At 39.2% G+C, this 21,001-nt stretch overlaps 1 protein-coding gene across 2 annotated transcripts in view; it reads left to right on the top strand.

The window, feature by feature from the left end:
* Window positions 1-21,001, top strand: part of LOC130915967 (homeodomain-interacting protein kinase 3-like) — a 53,620-nt gene that overhangs the window by 2,305 nt on the left and 30,314 nt on the right. For both annotated transcript variants that reach the window (XM_057836265.1, XM_057836264.1), the window contains exons 2-5: window positions 2,515-3,419; window positions 3,518-3,709; window positions 3,835-4,016; window positions 17,154-17,277. In XM_057836265.1, the coding sequence (XP_057692248.1) occupies window positions 2,517-3,419; window positions 3,518-3,709; window positions 3,835-4,016; window positions 17,154-17,277 (1,401 nt within the window). In that variant the 5' untranslated portion in view covers window positions 2,515-2,516. The remainder of the gene's footprint in view (window positions 1-2,514; window positions 3,420-3,517; window positions 3,710-3,834; window positions 4,017-17,153; window positions 17,278-21,001) is intronic.

The raw sequence follows: 21,001 nt of genomic DNA on the forward strand, positions 1-21,001 counted from the left end.
TTACATCGGCCTGGTATGGGAACACATCACACGACGAGAATAAAACTAGGGGTGCACGATATCCATTTTTTGAAACCGATACCGATAACCAAAATCGTTTTGTCAAAATTTGTAATATTGATGTCCTATTGACAACTAAACATGCTCAACGAACCGTTTTGAACCTTGACCATATTTATTCAACATGTTAGGAGGAACATTCAACCGAAAAATAAATTGGAATAGTTTTATATTTGATAATTCAACATAAACAGCAGGTATAGTCATAGGCGTTTTTGGTCTATATACATGCTCTGGTCAAAACAGGTTATATACAGTGGATAAATTGCAAAACAGTGGAAAAAATATATACCATCTAACACAAAAATGGTTTGGTGGACATCTCTTTGTGAGTCTTACATCCATCTTCCATCTGCCCCTTCTTCCTTGTGTCTCCAAAGTGTCCTCTTTCCAGGGGGGCAGTGGGTGTAGATTGGTCATTATCACTACGCATGTACATGAAAAAGAATGTGTAAGTGTTCATGAAAATAACTTAATATATACAGCTATAAATAATAACGGAAATCTATTTAGAAAAAAAAACAAAAACAAAATGTAAATATCTGCTCCATCGCTAATCTTCATATAGAAATAACAACACAAAGTTTAAATGCCTGCCTGAGATACACGCACTAGATAAACGAGTTTGAGCTAATATGCACATTTTATTATTATATATAAGAACAAACATATACTTATATAGCATCAATGAAACTTTATTTTACAGGATCAAAAAGTAAAGTAAGTCTTCTTACCTTTGCTCATCGATGGTGTCGTTCACATGTTCAAATCCGTCACTCTCTTCACTCCTGTGTCATCCAAAGAAGACGATGACAATTTTGGGCCATCTTCTTCCTCCTCGAGTTGATGAAAAAGCACAGCTGCCTGGGCTAAATTTAGTTTTCGATTCATTCACAAAGTTTTCGATTCATTCACAAAGTCACACAAAGTCGATCACCGCTTGCTACCTGGCTACTCTACTCCCTCCGTCACAAAGTCGATTGCCGCTCGCTACTCTCCTGCCTCCCTCTCTTTGGGTGGATCCTCGATCAGGCTCGGCAGTATATTTTTAATTTTCGCATAGTGGGCTTCCATTTTGACGTCAGGAGGGCTCCTTGGATATGTGTTACTTTCGGTTTTGAAAAAGGACAAGAAATGATACAAAATATGGACATAAACAAATGATCCATGCAGCGTTTTAATGTTTGAGAGGAGAATAAAACTATAAAACTTAAATTACATTATGTCACGTTTTACTTGGTTGATTGACTTAAGGTTTACTCTCGTTTTTACCTAAACTTCCGCACTTTCAAACGAGACCAACCAGCGGCACATGGGTGACGTAATTACAACGTGAAGAGGCTTCAAAGATGATATACGCTGAGGACGAGTGGGCAAGTCCTGTGACTTTTAAGGGTTTAATAAAGTACGAGTATGCTGCCAAGTTAATGCACTGTATTGATTTATAAAATTTTCTCCTAAAACAGATTTCAGTTTATCTTTCAGTTCAGTTGCACAGATGGTAATGTATGTAAGGTAGAAAACATTTTGAAATGATTTTTCATTTGGGGGGTGAGTAGACCTATTATATCCACTATAGCTTGAGAACCACAATTTGTCTCTGAGAAAACATCGAAAGATTCAAAATAGTGTTCAAAATGCTAATGTCGATGTTTTTTTTTCAGTTGGTTTTGGAAGCATGATCAATGTGCCCATCTGCGCTTATATGTGTCTGATCTAGTTGTTGGAAAAGGGTACTGGCTTGCTGCAGGCATTCCCTTTCAAACAAGAGTGTTTGAGGGTGTCAGATTGTGAAACCCAAGAACATGTTTTGGTCCCTTTTTGTTTTGAGTTATTCATAGCAGGACTTTTCCACTGTTAAAACACCTTGCCGCTGTGAATGAATTGTGATTGAAAGGTTCATGACAATGGTCACAGTCCTACATTGATGCATGAAAGGATGAAAATGTTGAATATAAGCACAGCGTTTACGTCCCTAAACGAATGTGTGTTATTGATATAAGACTAATGTAACTATAATAACAAAAATTTAAACTTCTAGACTTATAGTATGGATAGCCCATAATTTATTTGTAATGATTTTAAAGATGTTGAGTTTTAAAATACTGTATAATGTTGTAATTTTTAAGTCTTACACAGAGCTTGAACCTCGTGTACAGTTTCCTTGTATCCTGCTTGCTTTGCGGTTTTATGTTGTGTGAAATTGGCACATTACATTACAACAGTCTTCCCTCATCTCCTATTACAGTGTACTAGTTCTCCTTTCCTGTAAGAGTGCCATGTTGGCTAAGCTTTTTAGGAAAGGATACAGAATGTGAACTGGAAATACCTATTTGGGAAAAAAAAAACCTAGACCTTTCTTATCTAGGAGAAGTGCCCCCCCCCCCCCCAAAAAAAAAAAGATTGATGGACTTAATGTGGTTTTTTTTTTTTTTTTTTTCCTACTGTTTTCAGGTATGGCCTCGCGAGTCTTGTTTCAGCCATCACACCTGCACTCAGCTCAAACAAGTGCCTTAGGAGCCAGTAACAGCAACCACAAAGGGGAAGCCCATAACACCACTAGAGCCTTTCCCATAAAACCCCCACCAAAAACCTATGTTATTGGAGTCAACTACGGAATAGCCTACCCCAACAACGTATTCCCATCAACAGTTGATGACTTTGAAAGACTGCACGGGGTGTCAGCAATTGAAGAAAGTGAGGGGAGGGTTCCACGTCAATTGGGCTCGTACTCTTTGAAGAGAAGAGGAAAAGGCCTTGTTGGGATCCAAGATTGTCAGGGCAAAGGACCACAGGAACGGAGAATATTTGAAGGCGAAAGGGAAACAAACGAAGCAGATGGGGAACATGCAAACCCAGAATCAGGTGTGATCCAGAGATGCAAACAGAAGAGAGGTAAAGTTGTAGAACTGCAGCAGGATAACAACTGTGTTGAAACCATGCAGATAGTGGAGGAGATATCTGATCTACCTTCACTGCCTGCTTCCACTACAATGTTGCAAACCAGTACGGGAAATCGTGAGGTTGCTAAAGTTGGGGCTAAGGGCACCCTGCCTTGTAAAGACAAGGTTGGGGTGTCTGCTGTCGTTGAGAATGATTCAAATGGGGCAAAAATCAGGTCTAACGTCACTACTGAGGTGATGACTAATGCAAACAGATCAGGAACAGGAGATGGTGACTATCAATTAGTTCAGCATGAGGTTCTCTGCTCATTGAAGCACAGCTATGAGGTGTTGGAGTTTCTTGGACGTGGCACTTTTGGTCAGGTGGTGAAGTGCTGGAAGAGGGGAACAAATGAAGTGGTGGCTGTCAAAATACTGAAGAACCACCCATCGTATGCACGTCAGGGACAAATTGAGGTGAGAATTTTTTGTCCAATATTTTTTGAGAGGATACGTATGAAAAATGTATTATTTAAATGTACTTGTGTAAAATTAACAAAACAAGTTGTTTCTAGGTGGAGATACTTGCTCGCTTGAGTAGTGAGAACGCAGATGAATACAATGTGGTGCGCGCTCTAGAGTGCTTTCAGCACCGCAGTCACACTTGTTTGGTGTTTGAGATGCTGGAGCAAAACCTATATGACTTCCTTAAGCAGAACAAGTTCAGCCCACTGCCACTCAAAATCATCAGGCCTATACTGCTGCAGGTAATGTAGATAGTATTAAATACATAAGATCAGTTGAGAAGAATTCTCATTATACTTCAGTAATGGCACTATTTAAAGTAAAGGTTGGTGCGCTTGTTTTTTTTTTTTTTTTTTTTTTTATATAGGTAGCAACAGCGTTAAAGAAACTGAAGTCATTGGGTTTGATTCATGCTGACCTGAAACCTGAGAACATCATGCTGATAGACCCATCCAGACAGCCATACAGAGTTAAAGTTATTGACTTTGGCTCTGCCAGCCATGTTTCGAAGGCTGTCTGCTCCACCTACTTGCAATCCAGATACTACAGGTGAGTTGATGCACTTTGAAAATCACAGCTGTACAGTTTTAAATGATCGAGTATCTATAAAAGTACAATACTTAGCCATCAGAATTTATTCGTATTTTAAGAGTGATAGTGACAGAGCAGTTTGCAAGTAGAAGTCTGTGCATCTGCGTGTGCTGTCCAAATCCCCTCTGTTAAATGTATGCTCTGCGTTTTTCTGTACATGTGCAAAACACAGTGAAAGAGGCATGAAGGGAGAGGCACACAATCTGACACGAAAAAGCTCGCCCACTGATATACCTGTTGTAAAAATGGACCTGTACTATAAGAACCAGCTGAAAATCTTATTATTTTCAGAGAACATTGTAACTAATTTGACAAAAGTCATTGTAACATGCACAATGGGGATTTCCAAACTTAAGCGCAGCCTTGTATAGACCCTACCCTCCTTTTGTCTTGTGCTGCTACTGCTCCCCTGTTCAGTCTTGTATGTGTGCATTGCAGGATCTATGCCTGGATCCCCCTCTCATCCAGGTTCAACAAGCCACACCTTGTATTTGCTCTTGCATCACAGAGGGCATAAAAGCAATAATCACTTTGTTTCTTGAGTTTGTTCTCCTTCCCTTTAAAGAAAAGCTCCCACTCAAAACATTTTAATCAAAATACGCAACTATTGAACAAAGTATCAAAAAATTAGGGATTCGCCAGAAAATGAGGAAATGAAGGAGCAAAAAAAAGATGACAAGATGATGGCATATACAGATGAAGTGACCTCAATCTCCCAATTTTTGTTCATCTAAAATGTCTTTGTCTGGAGGTTGTTCCCCTCAGACTATATTGGAATACAAGTACAGTCAGCGTTAAGCATTCCCTAAAGCAAGGTCTACAATGTTTTTGGACAATTGAAAGTGGGGACTGTTAAGAAGGTGGAGAAAAGTGTCAGGTGTGATAGAGGGGTTTCAGCTAAAAGAAAAGGTCTATAAAATGGTGAGAACAGTGATTCTAAAAAGGATGCTGGATTTCCATATGCCAGGCCGGAGGTCGGGAGGATGACCAAAGAGGAGGTTTATGGATGTAGTTAAAGAGGACATGAAAGTAGTTGGTGTGAGAGCAGAGGATGCCGAGGACAGTGTTAGATGGAGTCAACTGATTCACTGTGGTGACCCCGGAAGAGAAAAGGCGAAAGGAAAAGACGTACAGAGAAAAGCCAAACAAAAAGTGATTGATTGCTGCACGCTGGGTTTCCCTGAGAGATGGCTACATGACAATATTCCCGAAACTGCTGTACAACTGCAGCAGTTGGCATGCTATCATGCAGACAATGTTAATGAGTTCATTAAGACAAAATTTACGCCTGTGAGCACTATGGGTAGGAAGACTTTTACCTGGGGACCAAGACATCCTCACTGCTTAAAGGGATCCTCGATCTTGAAGACAAGTAATTCTTAAAAGATAAATGTTAGTATGAGTTATAATAATTTGATATTAAACCCCCTCTTAATGTTTTCGTATTAAAATAATTTTATAAATTTTATTAAGTGATACATCGCCATTCTTGTTGACGTCGCAGTGCGTGACGTTACCAGGCCCGCTGCCAAACTTCCAGCGTATCACTCGTTAGCTACCCCAACATGTCGTCGGTTCTGCCCTTCCAGTTTGAACCAGATCGGAAAAGTGAAGAGCAGGACAGCACTGTCGGTCGTTCACAAGATGAGCAGCAAGGGCAAAATGCAGAGCAGGAAATACCTGATAAGACAAGAGTTGGGCAAAACTGGTGATGTACTCGCACAAGTGCGTCTCAATGACAATGTAGCGAGAGAGTGTATGCTGTTGAGAACTCTGGTTTTTGTTAGCAGATATTCAAGGTAAGAAGCTATTGTGTGATCAAACTTCTCCCAGTATAATTATGTAGATTGTTAGCATCCAGAGCTGTCGTGTGCTTTACATACAGTATAGGGCAAAAGTTTGAACGCACCTTGTCATTCTGCATTTTTATTTTCATGATTATTGACATTATAAACTCTCACTAAAGGTAATAAAACTATGAATGCACACGGGTGATAGTCAGGATCAGAGTCGTGTCGTGGCTGTCCTCATTAATTTAGTCATCTGGATCGGGTGTCCTCCATGTCTTGAACATCCAACTCACGTTTAGCTACGTGAGGGTCGTCCATATGAAGTGATTGGCGTGCATCAGCTGGCCACTGTACCATTGCATCGGACGTGTTTGGATCAGTTTGAGTAGCAGCATCACTCATATTAGGTGAGTACTGAACAAACACACTTAATGCCTGATGAACTGGCAGTAGAAGTGAATTATTAGCTTCCTCTGTGTCTAGCGGTACGCCCGAAGGTTCGCCTACCGCTGTAGCAACAGGAGCGGCTTGGCTACTAAAGAGCGGCCAGCAGTTTGTCTTTGGCGCTTTATAGCGCGCATTTCACTTATATATCTGAGCTCGTTGAGGCTTCTTGTGAGGGAAAATAGTTGGAACAGCATTTGGTTTTAGTCTGCGCTTATCCAGCCGCTCTGGTGAGCTCTTTCATTAGTTGTCGTCGACTAAAAGCCTCGAACGCGGTAGGAGAAAATGGCGAGGAAAAAAGCCTTGGGTCCTTGGGAAGTTTTGCTAGTCTGCTGGCCGGCATTTTCCCAAACCTTTCTCCTCTTCTTGTCAACAGGAAATCGGTGGAGACTAACGTCACTCTCCCTTGTTTCCATTTGACTGGAAATTGCATCCAAAAGCAGCACATCGTGGCATTTTACTTTGCGAGTTTAGGCAGCAATACGCAATTGTTGCGCACGCTACACATTTGGAAACATCCCATTTACGTCATCACTGTGAGCCCACAAAACATGGCGCCAACTATTGGTCAAAATATGTACTAAATATTATAAAATATTGCCATTGATTTAACATTTTATGTGTGTCTAATAGCATGTTTTAACATTTTATGCGTGTCTAATAGCATGTTTTAGTACAAGAGATCAATTGTGGTTTATTACAGCTTACATGTATTTAAGGTCAAGGATCCCTTTAACAAGTACTCTGGCCTGTTTAAGCAGCACGGATGCGGTCACAGGGCAACAGCTCGCCCATTCAGATTTCTAAGTTGCTGGCCCAATTCAATGTCTGGGGCACGCGGAGCTCAGCCAAAGTTTAGGTTTAAGGAAAAAGCAGTCAGGTGGCCAGGCAGCATTTGCAGCTTTGCTTATGTCATAACAACATTCTATTTTGGTTGTTTTATTTCGTTTACAGAAAAAAAAGTGGACCACAACTGAAAGAACACGTTTTAATATATGACAAAAAAATTCTGCAATTTGGTTCGTATGTTTTTTTTGGGGGGGGGGGGGGGGCTAATTTTAGGCTCATTTTTAGTTTTTCAGTTTTCACGTTCATTCTTGGGATTTGTTTTTTTTTAATCTGTCAAAAGCAAAATGTTTGCTCTACAAACACAGTGTAAGAGGCAATCCATTCTATACACTTATGCTCTTTCCAGCAAGTCTCAGCAAGTATTCATTGCACTTGTGCAACATTCTGTTGCAGTGTTTGTAAATGGTGGCTAAACCAAGAATTAGTTTTAGTTTGAATAATACCACTTTTTAAATTGAAAAAAATGTTATTTCATTTCGTCTTCTGTAAAACACATTTTAGCCGAATGTGTGGACTTAAAGCACCGTGAGCTGACAGAAATGTTTAATGTAAATTATCAGTGAAAGCCAAATTCTCAGTCTCCAGGTTATACAGTTTTTAATATGAAGCGGGCCCACTGAATGCTCTTGACAGCTCTGTAGCTGCTCCTAGCTGACCAGCAGGATGCTTATCAATCTAGACAGCACTTTTACGTGACACTGATGGCTACCTACTGGTGACCCAATTCCAATTGGGTAAAGCAGCGTGCACTCACTAGTGGAGGCTGGCGAGGTTAGGGGTTAGCCTATAAAACGTCTCGGTAAAGGAAAGGTAAAGTTTTTGTGTGCTGTAGCCTGTGATGCACAGGATATCTGCAAAAATTATCAAACTGCGGTGTTTCACCGTATATCCTATATCCTGACTGCTCTGGATGGTAACTATGTCAGATTGATATTGAACTAAGTATGATAGCTTACAGTGAACATCTGCAACAAAAAAAATGGAGTTCTTGATAACAAACTCCCCCTCTGCTTTATCAGTTGCCGCATGTACACCATCGGTTTTGTCCATCTTTAGTCTCATCCCATCTTGTTTATTTTGCTGCTTATGTTGTGAAAAAACATCAGTGCTGTCTTCTTATTATTGTTCTTCTCGGGTTCAAATTGAAAGGGCTGAACTGATGACATGTTTATGTTGCTAAACGATCATACTCCGGAAGCCTGGCAATTCAACCAATATACGTCACTACCCAGAGCGCATTGCGATGTCTACAAAAATGGCGACCTAGCTAATTTTACAAATTTTATGAAAACGAAAACATCAACGGGGTTTTAATATCAAATTATTATAACTTCGACTACAGTAACATTTCTTGTAAGAAGTCCTAATAGCTGGGGTGCCTCTTAAGGCCGAGAAAGACTGTATTCATGCTTACTTGGGCATGCTTATTTGTGTGCCACTGTGTATGAGGTCCAAAGGCTTAATATTTTATTAATTACAGAAGCTGCAATGAATTAACATCCGACAAGAAAGCTGCAGTACATATGTCCAAGGACTATTTTTAAGAAATGTGGTGTTTCGATATTGACTGCTTAGCCTAATTCAAACTACAAAGCCGATAGAACTAGACTAGGAGTGGGGGGGGGGGGACATGAGGAAAAAATATTTCCCAATTCTAATTGATTTTTTTTCTCCCCTCATTCCTCACGGAAATGTTGAGCTTTGTTGAGAAATTCAGTGAGAAATACAACACAGTGCACCACGAATGTTTTCAGTTTTCCACTTAAAACTTTTTTTCATTTTGTTGTTAGTCTTATGGCAATATAAATTCCCCCCAGCCCTCAAAATTCACATTTTCAGATCTGTTGAGCGATGCTGTATCAGATTGAAGTTTGGGCTATGCTGGGGACACTAGAGGACATTCCTTGAGTTGTTCTAAAGCCACTCCCTTCATTGGGTGTGTGCTTCGGGACATTGTCGTGTTAGGAGAAACTTCTACAGCAGATTTTTCATCCAGAATGTCTCTCTACATTGCTGCATTCATCATGTCTTCAATGTAGACTCCTCTCCCTGTTTCTACTGCTTAAAGACATTCACGCGTATGCAAGCATGATGCTGCCACCACCATGCTTTACTGTAGGTATAGTATTGGTCATGTGATGAGCAGTGCCTATTTTCCCGATCGTGAATTTGGTATGTTTTATTACCTTGCCTTTGATGTGTTTTAAATTGTGATGTGCAATTAGGAAGCTGATAACTTGGAGCCCTGCAGATAAACAGTAACACAAAACTGTGGATTTTGTGTATTATCTCAATTTACTGTGTATTATTGTAACCACGTTAGCATGACACAGTGAGTACTAGTACTAGTTTGGGGATTAGTGATGTAATACTGGCTCACTCATTGTAAATGGAACACTGGGCTATGTAAATAATTCAGATAAGCAGATCAGGTGCAATGGAAGAGATCTTGCCCTGCTTAGAAGTCACCTGTGTAAGCACAAAGTAGAGGTGTTGTTTGAGACCTGTTGTACTCTTGAGCAAACCCCCCCACCCCCAGACTCCTGAAACAAGTCCTTTCTTAGTCACAGACAGACCAAACTGAACACTGATTTCAGTCTCTAGTTTAAAGTGTATATGACATGACAACATTTTTTTTAAATAGCATTATTATTGGAATTAAAATCATATTTTGAGACAATTCAACCATATACAACAATTTGGCGAAGTGCAGATGACGAGAAATGTGTCTTTCTATCTGCCGTTAAGCTACTCCTGTCATTATAGCGCTCCGGCGTTTCCATCTTGGTGACGTCGGAGAATGAGCGATTTCAGCAGATTTAGCATGTAGCCCAATGGAGGAGGAAGCAATTTTTAGTGATTCTGGTTCAAGTGTGGATTTTTCGAACGCTGTTGTCGATCCAGCGGAAGTGTGTGACGTACAGCCATATGTGTTTGAGTCGTATTTGGAGGAGGAGGAAGACCTCAAAGACCCAAACCTTTCAGAATGAGAAAAAGGCGACAGAGACAAGAAACACGAGGCTGATGACTAGAGCAGACTATTGCAACACAAAATGTCATTGTTTTTATCTCTACTGCAATATTTTTACAGGATATTCTTTGTATCCAAGTATTTTTTTCCCCGATTGCTATATAAATTGTATGGCCATGACAAGTAACAGTCTTGTACTAAATGGAATATGAAATATTAAAAATGCATTTATTCAGAATGACAGAGCTAAATTACTGAATAATAGTCAAAACTGCCGACTTCTTAAACCTCCTGAATGTAATTTTATGCCACCGGAGTTAGTTTTTATTGTCATTTCCCTGCTGGGGACTCTGAGATGGAGGAAGGAGCGTAAACAAAAGAGGAGGCGTTAGAGCTAGGCTACATGCTAACCCAAACCAAGCGGCTCTTTAAAATCTCTTCCTCGCCTTTCGAACACAAAAAAAATTGCACAAAACTACCCCGACTCATGTCACACACGGCGGCAGGGGTGATTGCTCGCTGTTCCCCTGCTGTGGCCCCAGCAGGCAGTCTCGCCGGATCGAGGGCAATGTCAGTGGGCATCCAGCAGGCGTGCTTGTTGCCGGTGACGCAGCATGGGAATGAACGCCAAAAATGGCCCATTCTCGGTGGACAAACCGGCCGACGTCAGAGCTCGTGGCTGCCCGAACCCTAGTCGAGTTAGGGCTGGGCGATATGGCCTTAAGTACGTATCACGATAAATTGAGCAGATTTACCTCGATAACGATAAATGACGATAAATTCGCCCAAGCAAACTGTTATATAATTTGAAAATTTGAATCAATGCATGGAATACAAATTAACAGTTTCTCGTTAAATTTATTTACCAGCTTTCAATTTAACAATTGCACATGCAGTCTAAACATTAAGTATTAAAAAAATCTTGTAAACAATAAGAATTCGTGTGTGAACATTTATAACAGCTTGTATGACTTGAAAAATATCATCTCTTGAATTTCATTAAATTCATTCCGCATTGTTATACACTAGATAGTGGCATACATTTAGATATTTAGAATAGATACAAATACGACACATCCACCCGCCCCCCCAGAAATTATACTTAATTAAAAAATAAAATGTTTCACAAATCTTTCTTTTATTCAGCTCAATTATTTACATCTTATGATTTTGGAAATCCTTACAGTATGCAATAAATAATATTCCTGTTCCCAAGCACTGTGCTTACTGTACTGTAATTTTTACAAAAAATAAACAATACATAGTTACTCCCTGTCATCTAGGACGAGCCACTTACAAGACTAGCACTGTCGTGTATTACAAATACTGCTTTGAACACATCTTCACAGACAAAAGCAATGACACAGGCTTAAAGAGGTCAACTTTAATTGTGTAAATCACACTTAATGACGACACGATCTCCTGGTTGAAATAGACGACATCCACTTACCGGTAATTCTATTGAAGATATGTAATGCTGAGGCAATTTGTCAACTTTACTTTTAAAAAGAAACGTGCACTGTTTATCCAGTAGATGGGGCTCTTGCAGTGTGTCAAACAGTGATTCAATTTAGGGCAATTGTCTTAAAAGTGGTTCATTGTTTCAGAAAGCCTCGGTTTTTCCATCCCTATCTGGAACCTGTCAAGAGTTTACTTAATGTCGGGTGAAAGTTTGGCGAAGCTAACTTAAGCCCGACTTCATCCCGTTTACTTGTAGCGTCAGCAGCTAGCGTTAGCAGCTAGCGTTAGCCTACCGGGCTTCTGTTTGATTGGCTTCCTGAAAACCATGTGACTCCCAATGTAAGCACACTGTCTGGTTTCTTAAAGGTGAATGAACATAGCCGAACAACACAGAGTCAAAGCGGGATGAAAAGACTATATTTTCTTCTTTTATTAAATTACCGAATTTACCGACATAGTCAAAATTACGTCGGTCATCGTGAAGAATTTCGGTAACGATAAATTTTCGGTTTACCGCCCTGCTCTAAGTCGAGTATAGCGCTCTCTAGGCGGGCACATGAAGAGGGCCGAGGGGGGTGGAAGTCTCGACACAGACAGACTAGAGCATGTGGCTGCCTGAGCACGGGCGCTCCCGCCTTCATTGGCCGGCGACAAGCCACCGGTCATTGGCTGAGCGAGACGGGCACTCCCGCATTCTCGGTGGAAAAACAGGTGGCTTGTCACACGCCATGGTCGGTGGCCAATGAGGATGGGCACTCCCGCCTTCACCGGTCGGCAGGGAGCATTGTCACCCACAAAATGCAAGCCACCTCCTTATTAAAACGTGTGCCATGTTCCCTGTATTTGGCATAATATAAAACACGTAGCTTACTCAATTCCTCGTCCGTCCGATGGTTCCTTGATTGTCGGACTTGTTTCGCCCATTCTTCATGGTGAACGGGATCTTTTGGAAACCCAAAAAGTCTCACAGCACTCTCCCTGGTGTACCAACAAAAGCCTGCAGCGTATTGGGCTGGTGTGACGCGAAAAACAAACAAATTAATCCGCAAAATCAGCTGAGTCCGCAGTCCTTCTGCATAAAATAATATTGCTGTATAGTGGAGATGATCTCATTGACCGACGTCACATCCGCCTTCTTCCTTAACCGGAGTCTCTAGCTGGAGTCACTCATTTTCATGGAGTAGGATTCAAAAAGTTGAATAAATATATCAGTCGTTTCCACACACATCCAAACAGTCCTTTGCATTCAGGAGCATGAAATACTGCGTCTAATATGAAATAAACAGGCTTTCTGGTGTCAGATGCGCTTTAACGCCTGTGGTTACACCATCAGGAACAGACCCAAACAACAATTCATTGTGCTGGTGATAGGAAAATGAATTTCAGCAGCACTGCCTTTTGACGATTAAACCGCCATAACGCATTTTGGTCCTGTTTTTTACCAACATTATAGTTATATTTAGCTCTCGGTGAAAGACAATGGTGAACAGATATGTACAGTATATACATATGTTTTTAAAAATGTATGAATTTTTATATATTCACATTGCAGCATTGTTGTTCCAACAGTCTTTCTGTAATGTGACTAGGCAATTCTAGAGCCAGGATTGCTAGTGTGCATGCTGTTGGAGTATTTTTCTGTTTTGTGATGAGCTGTTACAGCAGGGAAAAGCTGAGGCCTTTGCCTATTACAAAACTGTTGAATAACCTGGGTTAACGGTGCACATGAAGTGAAAGTTTTTGCTACCTTTTTCCATTCTGTTTTATTCTTTCTCCACTTTAAGATCATCAAACAAATGCAAATATTAGACAAGCTGCTTTCAGACATAATATACTGGAACATTACCGAGTTACGTATCCAGGAATCTATCCGTTTTGTGGCTTTTAGACATTGGGAAATGTACTGGCACATTATTGGCTCATCCGCGTTTATACTCGAGGGGAAAGTAGTGGTACTTAGCCGGCTCTGCAGGTTTCGCATACAACGTGTGACTGAGGCATGATGTCAGGCATGCTGACTATTTTAGCTTCTTCTAATGAAGTAAAATGTTTAATTAATTTACTGTACTGATTGGACACAATTATTTGCAAGAGACCAGAATGAACAATGTCACATCTTCTATCACAACATTTATTTAAAAATTAATAATAAAAAAAAATTCGTTGTGAACACTCCTACTACCTATGCTCAGTCACAGAGTCCCGTGCCCTCCCATTCAAAAGTTCTGTCTTCCTCAATTGTAAGCTCGGCGAACATTTGTCGCATCTTTTTTGTTAAAATGTTACTTGATAAGTTCTCTGTTTGCTCATTGTCAAATGTTATTTTGTATCAGGAAGAAAAATGAGAATTTTAGTGCAGTGCGCTGTGGTCACATGAGCTACATTGTCAATCTTTGCTCTCTAAAGTCTGAAGTGGAACATTACCTCCTACGTTCAGACTGTATGAACTAGTAATGCACCAGACTTGTGACTAGGTCGCGACTCGCGAGCTGGTAAAATTTTGGCTCGTGTCCGCATCAGCTAAGCTGGCAAATTGTGTTTACATTTACCGCATGCCAGCTAAATACAGAATCAAAGTATAAGTCCTTAAACAATTTTTTATTAGGGGTGTCATACGGTTAAAATTTTTAATTGAGTTAATTACAGCTTAATTAAAATAATTAATCGTAATTCAAACCATCTATAAAATATGCCATATTTTTCTGTAAATTATTGTTGGAATTGAAAGATAAGACACAAGACGGATATATACATACAACATACTGTACATAAGTACTGTATTTGTTTATTGTAACAATAAATCCACAAATGGCATTATTAACATTCTTTCTGTTAAAGTGATCCACGGATAGAAAGACTTGTAGTTCTTAAAAGACAAATGTTATAGTTACAAGTTATAGTAATTTTATATTAAAACCCCTCTTCATGTGTTCGTTTTAATAAAATTTGTAAAATTTTCCATCAAAAGTAGAGTTAATGTAATAATAATAAGAATAAAAATAACAATAATAAGACTAGAGTGACCAAAGTCTGAGTAAGTTTTACGCGTATTTTGCATAGCTATTTTGATATGGAATGCCAGTTCATTTTGCATTGTTGTTTAACTTTGAGAATAGGGCCTCATTACTATAGACTGAAGTGCTTTTCTTTTTGTGAACATTATTTTTTTTGACAGCGATAGGAATATTATTTTTGTTGTGCTTTCACTAAACGATACTTATGTTTGTTGTGAGGGAGAAGCTTATTCCAATAAACGGCGCGGTCCAAAGAACGCCTGTGTCCACTCGCCTTTATAAGATATATATCTCTGCACAAATCTTACCCAAAATACAACAAGAGACACATAATTGCCACTAAAAGAAAGAAAACTTACCGAAATATGTGTGGAGCACAAATAGCAATTTGCATTGCATTGTGCATACAGCATAAACATCTCACAACTACTAATTCTCCCACATTTAGAAGAAATAACATTAGTATGGAACGGCACTGCCCCCAAGTGGCCGATGGCATTCTCTTCACTCTTAATGTCCATAAACTGCCTCATTGTAATCTGTTTGAGGCAATGTGCGAGCTGGTCATTCAGCGCATTTGTTAATTGCGTCAAATATTTTAACGTGATTAATTTTAAAAATTAATTAACGCCCGTTAACGCGATAGTTTTGACAGCCCTATTTTTTTTTATAAAAGACATTTTAAGGAGTACATGCAAATTGAAGTGACACACAGGCCAAAAGTAACAGCATCACGTAGTGATGCAGGCGCGTTCAAGGACTGCCAACAAAAAAGGACATCTTACAAGCTGCATTATAAATACTAGAGGTAATTTACACCTGACAGCAACACAAAGATTTCACAAGACGGCTCCAAAATTGAACTTTATTGCTTTGGCCTGGGCATTGAATGGGTTAGTTTTTTTAGCTGTGGATTAGTTCCAGGTTAGATTTCCAGGTTCAAAATCTTCATATAGAGAAATACCAAATAGATAAATAACACAACACTGGTGCAGTATGTGGGCTACATGAATCTGAGGCCGGATAATGCATTAATCCTGTTTGGCTCAACAACAACCTAAAGGAAAAATAAATACTAGTTTAATTTTTTTTTCTGATCCCAGACAATGGGTGTCTTTGATAAAATAAAAAAATCAACTAATTTATAAATGTAGACAAAATGAACTCCAACTACAACTAAAAAATACTGTTGTTGAAATTTCTTGAGATTTTTTTTTTTTTTTTTTTTTTTTAATCATAAAGCTACAAAAGACCTTCTCCACATTGTACTTGATCAAGCAAACAAAAATGTTCGTTAGATTTTTTGTTGTATTATGTAATTTAACTTCTTCCTTATATTGAATTGATAGGAAATTGTTCCTTCTTCACGGGCAATTAGGCCAGAAACAAAAAGATTATGCTATAAAAGATCTACAGCAATCGTGTTATCTTTACAGGCTGACAGGCACTCACATAGACACCTACTTCTTGACAAACGTGTGTGAATGCAAGCAACAGCCCCATTTATGACAGTGTAATACTGTTATTATAGTCATCGGTCTAGTTGTTGCTTGGTAACTGTCATTTCCCCCTGTGGTCGTCACAGCAGTGGCTGCTATTTGTAGCACTCTTACTCGGAGACTGTCCAGGACTAACAAACAATAGTTTTCATACAGCTGCCTCTAAATGCTGATGTAGACTGACCCACAATATTTTTGCAGGATTTCTTTTTTTATCAAAAGACTGCGATTACACTAAAGTACAATACTTTCATTGTAGTCTTGTACTGTATTTCTTTTAAGGCATAGAAAGTCTTGATAAGCACTTTGCCTCATTTAAAGGATTTACTCCTCAGCAAAGTAAATATGTTTAGCAAAGTTAGAGCTAATATAGTTGTGGTTAATCAACTAATTAATTAATTGATTAATCAAGCTGTGAATGATATACTGTTGCTGTTTAAATGCTGTTATCTTGAGGCTTCAAATCACTTGTTAAAATTTTCTAAGGTCAGCAACCAGGATGTACGTTTGCAACATGGAAGATACTGGCATTGATTACTCTTGTTAGATAACTGATACAATGCTTTTACTTTCCTCAGCTTTTATTAAAACAAAGCGGGACAGTGCTCAAAATCAATGTAATCAATAGACATGCAACATTTTTTGCAACAAAAAGCAACAGTGGATTTACAATTGGCAAAATAAGATAAAATGTCGCTAAATTTTTTTGTACATTTTGATGAAATAATGCACTCGATTTAAATTATCTGGCTGACGGTGCACTTCTACTTTTTTTTTTCCACATTCACCTACATGACATTGCTTAAAATCATTGAAATGTAAGACTTCATTTTCAGATTTAAATTTACATCCTAATTGCAACGCAACTAGGAATTGGTTTCCTTCTCGCTGAGCTGAGCAGTTACTGTGGATAGTTTGCCTACAGGTTGAAAATTAATCAACAAATGCTGCCAAGTAAATGTCTTTGAAAGGTCCTGTAAATGGATCTCTTGTTGGTCCTTCTACTTGATATGTTGGGAGTATCTCCAAGAGGTGACCTGTTCATGACCTTTTTTTTTTCTTCCCAGAGCTCCAGAGATTATTTTGGGTCTGCCATTTTGTGAAGCGATTGATATGTGGTCATTGGGATGCGTTATTGCTGAGCTCTTCCTCGGTTGGCCCCTCTACCCTGGTGCTTTGGAATATGATCAGGTAATATTCTTCCACCTTTCAAGGCGCTTTGAGCGCCTTGAAAGGTGGAAAAGCGCTATATAAGTGTAACACCATTTACCATTTACCATTCAATAATACATCTAGCCCTGCCCAGATAATTACTATATTGACCCTTCGTTGGATGCATAAAATGGCCAACGATTGTTTTTCATGGCGCGAAAAATTAAATGCCATCTACATTCATTCGCGCTGCGTTTTTCACGCTCTCTTTGTAAGCAGGCTAGCTCTCTGCAGGAGCAGGGACACACATATACAGTACAGGGAGTCCTCGGGTTACGGTGTCCTCAACCTACAATTTTTTGACTTTACGACGCCTGTGACTCATCCACCATTTAGTCACCAACCACTATGTTTCTTCTTAGCTAGTGCATAATGCTTTATGTGTTTGTGGACCGGCCGTAAGAATCTTTGTGCGTATACACACCAGGAAAGGCCTTGGTTTTCTTTCTTTGGTCTGCACCAAAATACATTTGGACAGCAATTTTTTTTGATGCAGTTCCTATTCACATTGCAATTTAAGGAAGTGTCCCAGGATTTGACAACAAACCTACACATGTACAAATATTGTTCAGTCATTGGACAAAACGGTCTGAGCGGGGTAACACGGTAAAATATGGAGTAAACAATCACAGCGCTCCAGAATACTGCAAATTTGCTCATAATGGTTTGTTTTATCCAATTACAAGTGTTTGCGAAAAATTTGGGGCATCAGAGGCCTTTGATGGCACGTTCATTGCACAGGGACGGTATACATTCCGTACTGCTAAGCACAGACTGTGATGCTAATCAAACAACATTTCCTAGTTACGAAAGCCTGTTACGTGCAAAAAGGTACAGTGAGGAGCAGAAGTATTTGTACCCCTAGCAATTTTGCAAGTTCACCCACTTAGATAATAGGTAGAGGTCTGAAATTTTAATTACTGCGTTTTTCGGACTTAGGTCGCACCTGAGTATAAGTCGCAACAGCCCAAAAATGCGCAATGAAGAGAAAAAAAATAAACACAAGTCGCACCTGAGTATAAGTCGCATTTTTGGGTTAAATTTACTTGATAAAATCCAACACATAGAACACATATGCCAACTCGAAAGGCAATTCAAAATAAAAATACAATAGAGAACAACATGCTGAATAAGTGTACAGTATGATAATGTTAGATGATGCATGAACAATGAAATGCAAACGTGGCCAATATGCTAACGTAACATAGCTATTAGGAGTTATTCGGATAACTATAGAATAAAAAAACTGCTAATAAGTTTACCAAACAATCAGTGTCACTCCAAAACATCAGAATAACATGTGAAATGATATAATGATGTGTTAATAATTTCACACATAATTCGCTCCTCAGTATAGGTCGCACCCCCAGCCAAACTATGAAAAACAATCTGCGACTTATAGTCCGAAAAATACGGTATATATGAATTTCTACTTAGAGACAGTCTAAAAAAAATAAAAAAATCCTGAACTCATATTGTATGATTTTTCAATAATTTATTTGTAATTTACTGGGGTTCATGATTATTTGTACTCCTGAGAAGATTTGTGTGGAGGAATGGGCCAAAATCCCTGTTTCCATATGTGAAAACCTGGTTAAGAACAACAGAAAGTGTCTTGCCTCTGTAATTGCAAAGAAAGACTTCTGCACTAAATGTTAGCACTGATTTTCTCAGGGGTACAAATACTTACGAACCCCAGTAAATAACAAATCATTGAAAAAATTGTGATTTCTCGATTTATTTATTTATTTATTTATTTTAATTGATTGTCCCTATGAGTGGAAATGCATCTGTGATTGAAATTTCAGACCTCTACCTATTTTCTAAGTGGGTGAAAAAATGGGAGAGGAGTACTTTATACAGTACAGTACACGTTTGGAACCTTTGTTCAGATAAAAAAAGACCAACTGTGAAATACCGTGTGTGCGCGATACTGCATATTTTCTTGTCAAAGTGACTACAGGGCTAATATCGCCAATTCCGAGAAGATACGTGGCACATCGAATCGCGAAATCTTCTTTCATGACCTTCAAGTATTTCTGTGATAATTACCGTAAATTTGGGAGTTTTAGCCACTACTTTTTTCACTAACTTTAAACCCTGCGGCTTGTAGTCTAGTGTGACTTATACTAGTCCTTCTAAAAAAAATAGCATATTGTGAAAGTTCATTATTTTCTGTAATGTACGGATACACATTACTTTCATATGTTTTAGATTCATTACACACAACTGAAGTAGTTCAAGCCTTTTATTGTTTTAATATTGATGATTTTGGCAAAAGTCAAGAAAACCCCCAAATCCCTATCTCAAAAAATTAGCATATTTCATCAGACCAATACAAAAAGTGTTTTTTTAATACAAAAAATGTCAACCTTCAATTAATTATATCAGCTATGCACTCAATACATGGTCAAGAATCCTTTTGCAGAAATGACTGCTCCAATGCAGCGTGGCATGGAGGCAATCAGCCTGTGGCACTGCTGAGGTGTTATGGAGGCCCAGGATGCTTTGATAGCGGCCTTAAGCTCGTCCACAGTGTTGGGTCTGGTGTCTCTCAACTTCCTCTTCACAATATCCCATAGATTCTCTATGGGTTTCAGGTCAGGAGAGTTGGCAGGTCAATTGAGCACAGCAATGACATGGTCAGTAAACCATTTACCAGTGGTTTTGGCACTGTGAGCAGGTGCCAGGTCGTGCTGAACAATGAAATCTTCATCTCGATAAAGCCTTTCAGCAGATGGAAGCATGAAGTGCTCCAAAATGTCCTGATAGCTAGCTGCATTGACCCTGCCCTTAATAAAACACAGTAGACCAACACCAGCAGCTGACATGCCACCCCAGACCATCACTGACTGTGGGTACTTCAGGCATTTTGGCATTTCCTTATCCCCAGTCTTCCTCCAAACTCTGGCACCTTGATTTACGAATGACATGCAAAATTTGCTTTCATCTGAAAAAAGTACTTTGGACCACTGAGCAACAGTCCAGTGCTGCTTCTCTGTAGCCCAGGTCAGGCGCTTCTGCTGCTGTTTCACACACGCCTGTGCACGGTGGCTCTGGATGTTTATACTCCAGACTCAGTCCACTGTTTGTGCAGGAGCCCCAAGGTCTGGAATCAGCCCTTCTCCACAATCTTTCTCAGGGTATGGTCACCTCTTCTGGTTGTGCAGCGTTTCCTGCCACACTTTTTCCTTCCCACAGACTTCCCACTGAGGTTCCTTGATACAGCACTCTGGGAACAGCCTATTCGCTCAGAAATTTATTTCTTTTTAGCCTCTTGCTTGAGGGTCAGGTCGGCAGTCTTGCCCATGATTGCGGTTTTGAGTAATGAACCAGGCTGGGAGTTTTTAAAAGCCTCAGGAATCTTTCGCAGGGGTTTTGAGTTAATTTGTTGATTCAGATGATAAGGTTAGTAGCTTCTTTAGAGTACCTTTTCATGATATGTAATTTTTTGAGATATTGATTTTTATTTTTTTCTGGCCTTTTTTGCCAAAATCATCAATATTAAAACAATAAAAGGCTTGAGCTACTTCAGTTGTGTCTAATGAATCTAAAATATATGTAAGTCTAATGTTTATCAGTACATTACAGAAAATAATGAACTTTATCACAATATGATAATTTTTTTAGAAGGACTAGTATGTGGATTTTTTTTTTTTTTTTAACAAGCTAATGAGATGAATGTCTTTTAGTGTAAATATTC

This window comes from Corythoichthys intestinalis, chromosome 5, assembly GCF_030265065.1.
Source record: "Corythoichthys intestinalis isolate RoL2023-P3 chromosome 5, ASM3026506v1, whole genome shotgun sequence".
Taxonomy (NCBI): domain Eukaryota; kingdom Metazoa; phylum Chordata; class Actinopteri; order Syngnathiformes; family Syngnathidae; genus Corythoichthys; species Corythoichthys intestinalis.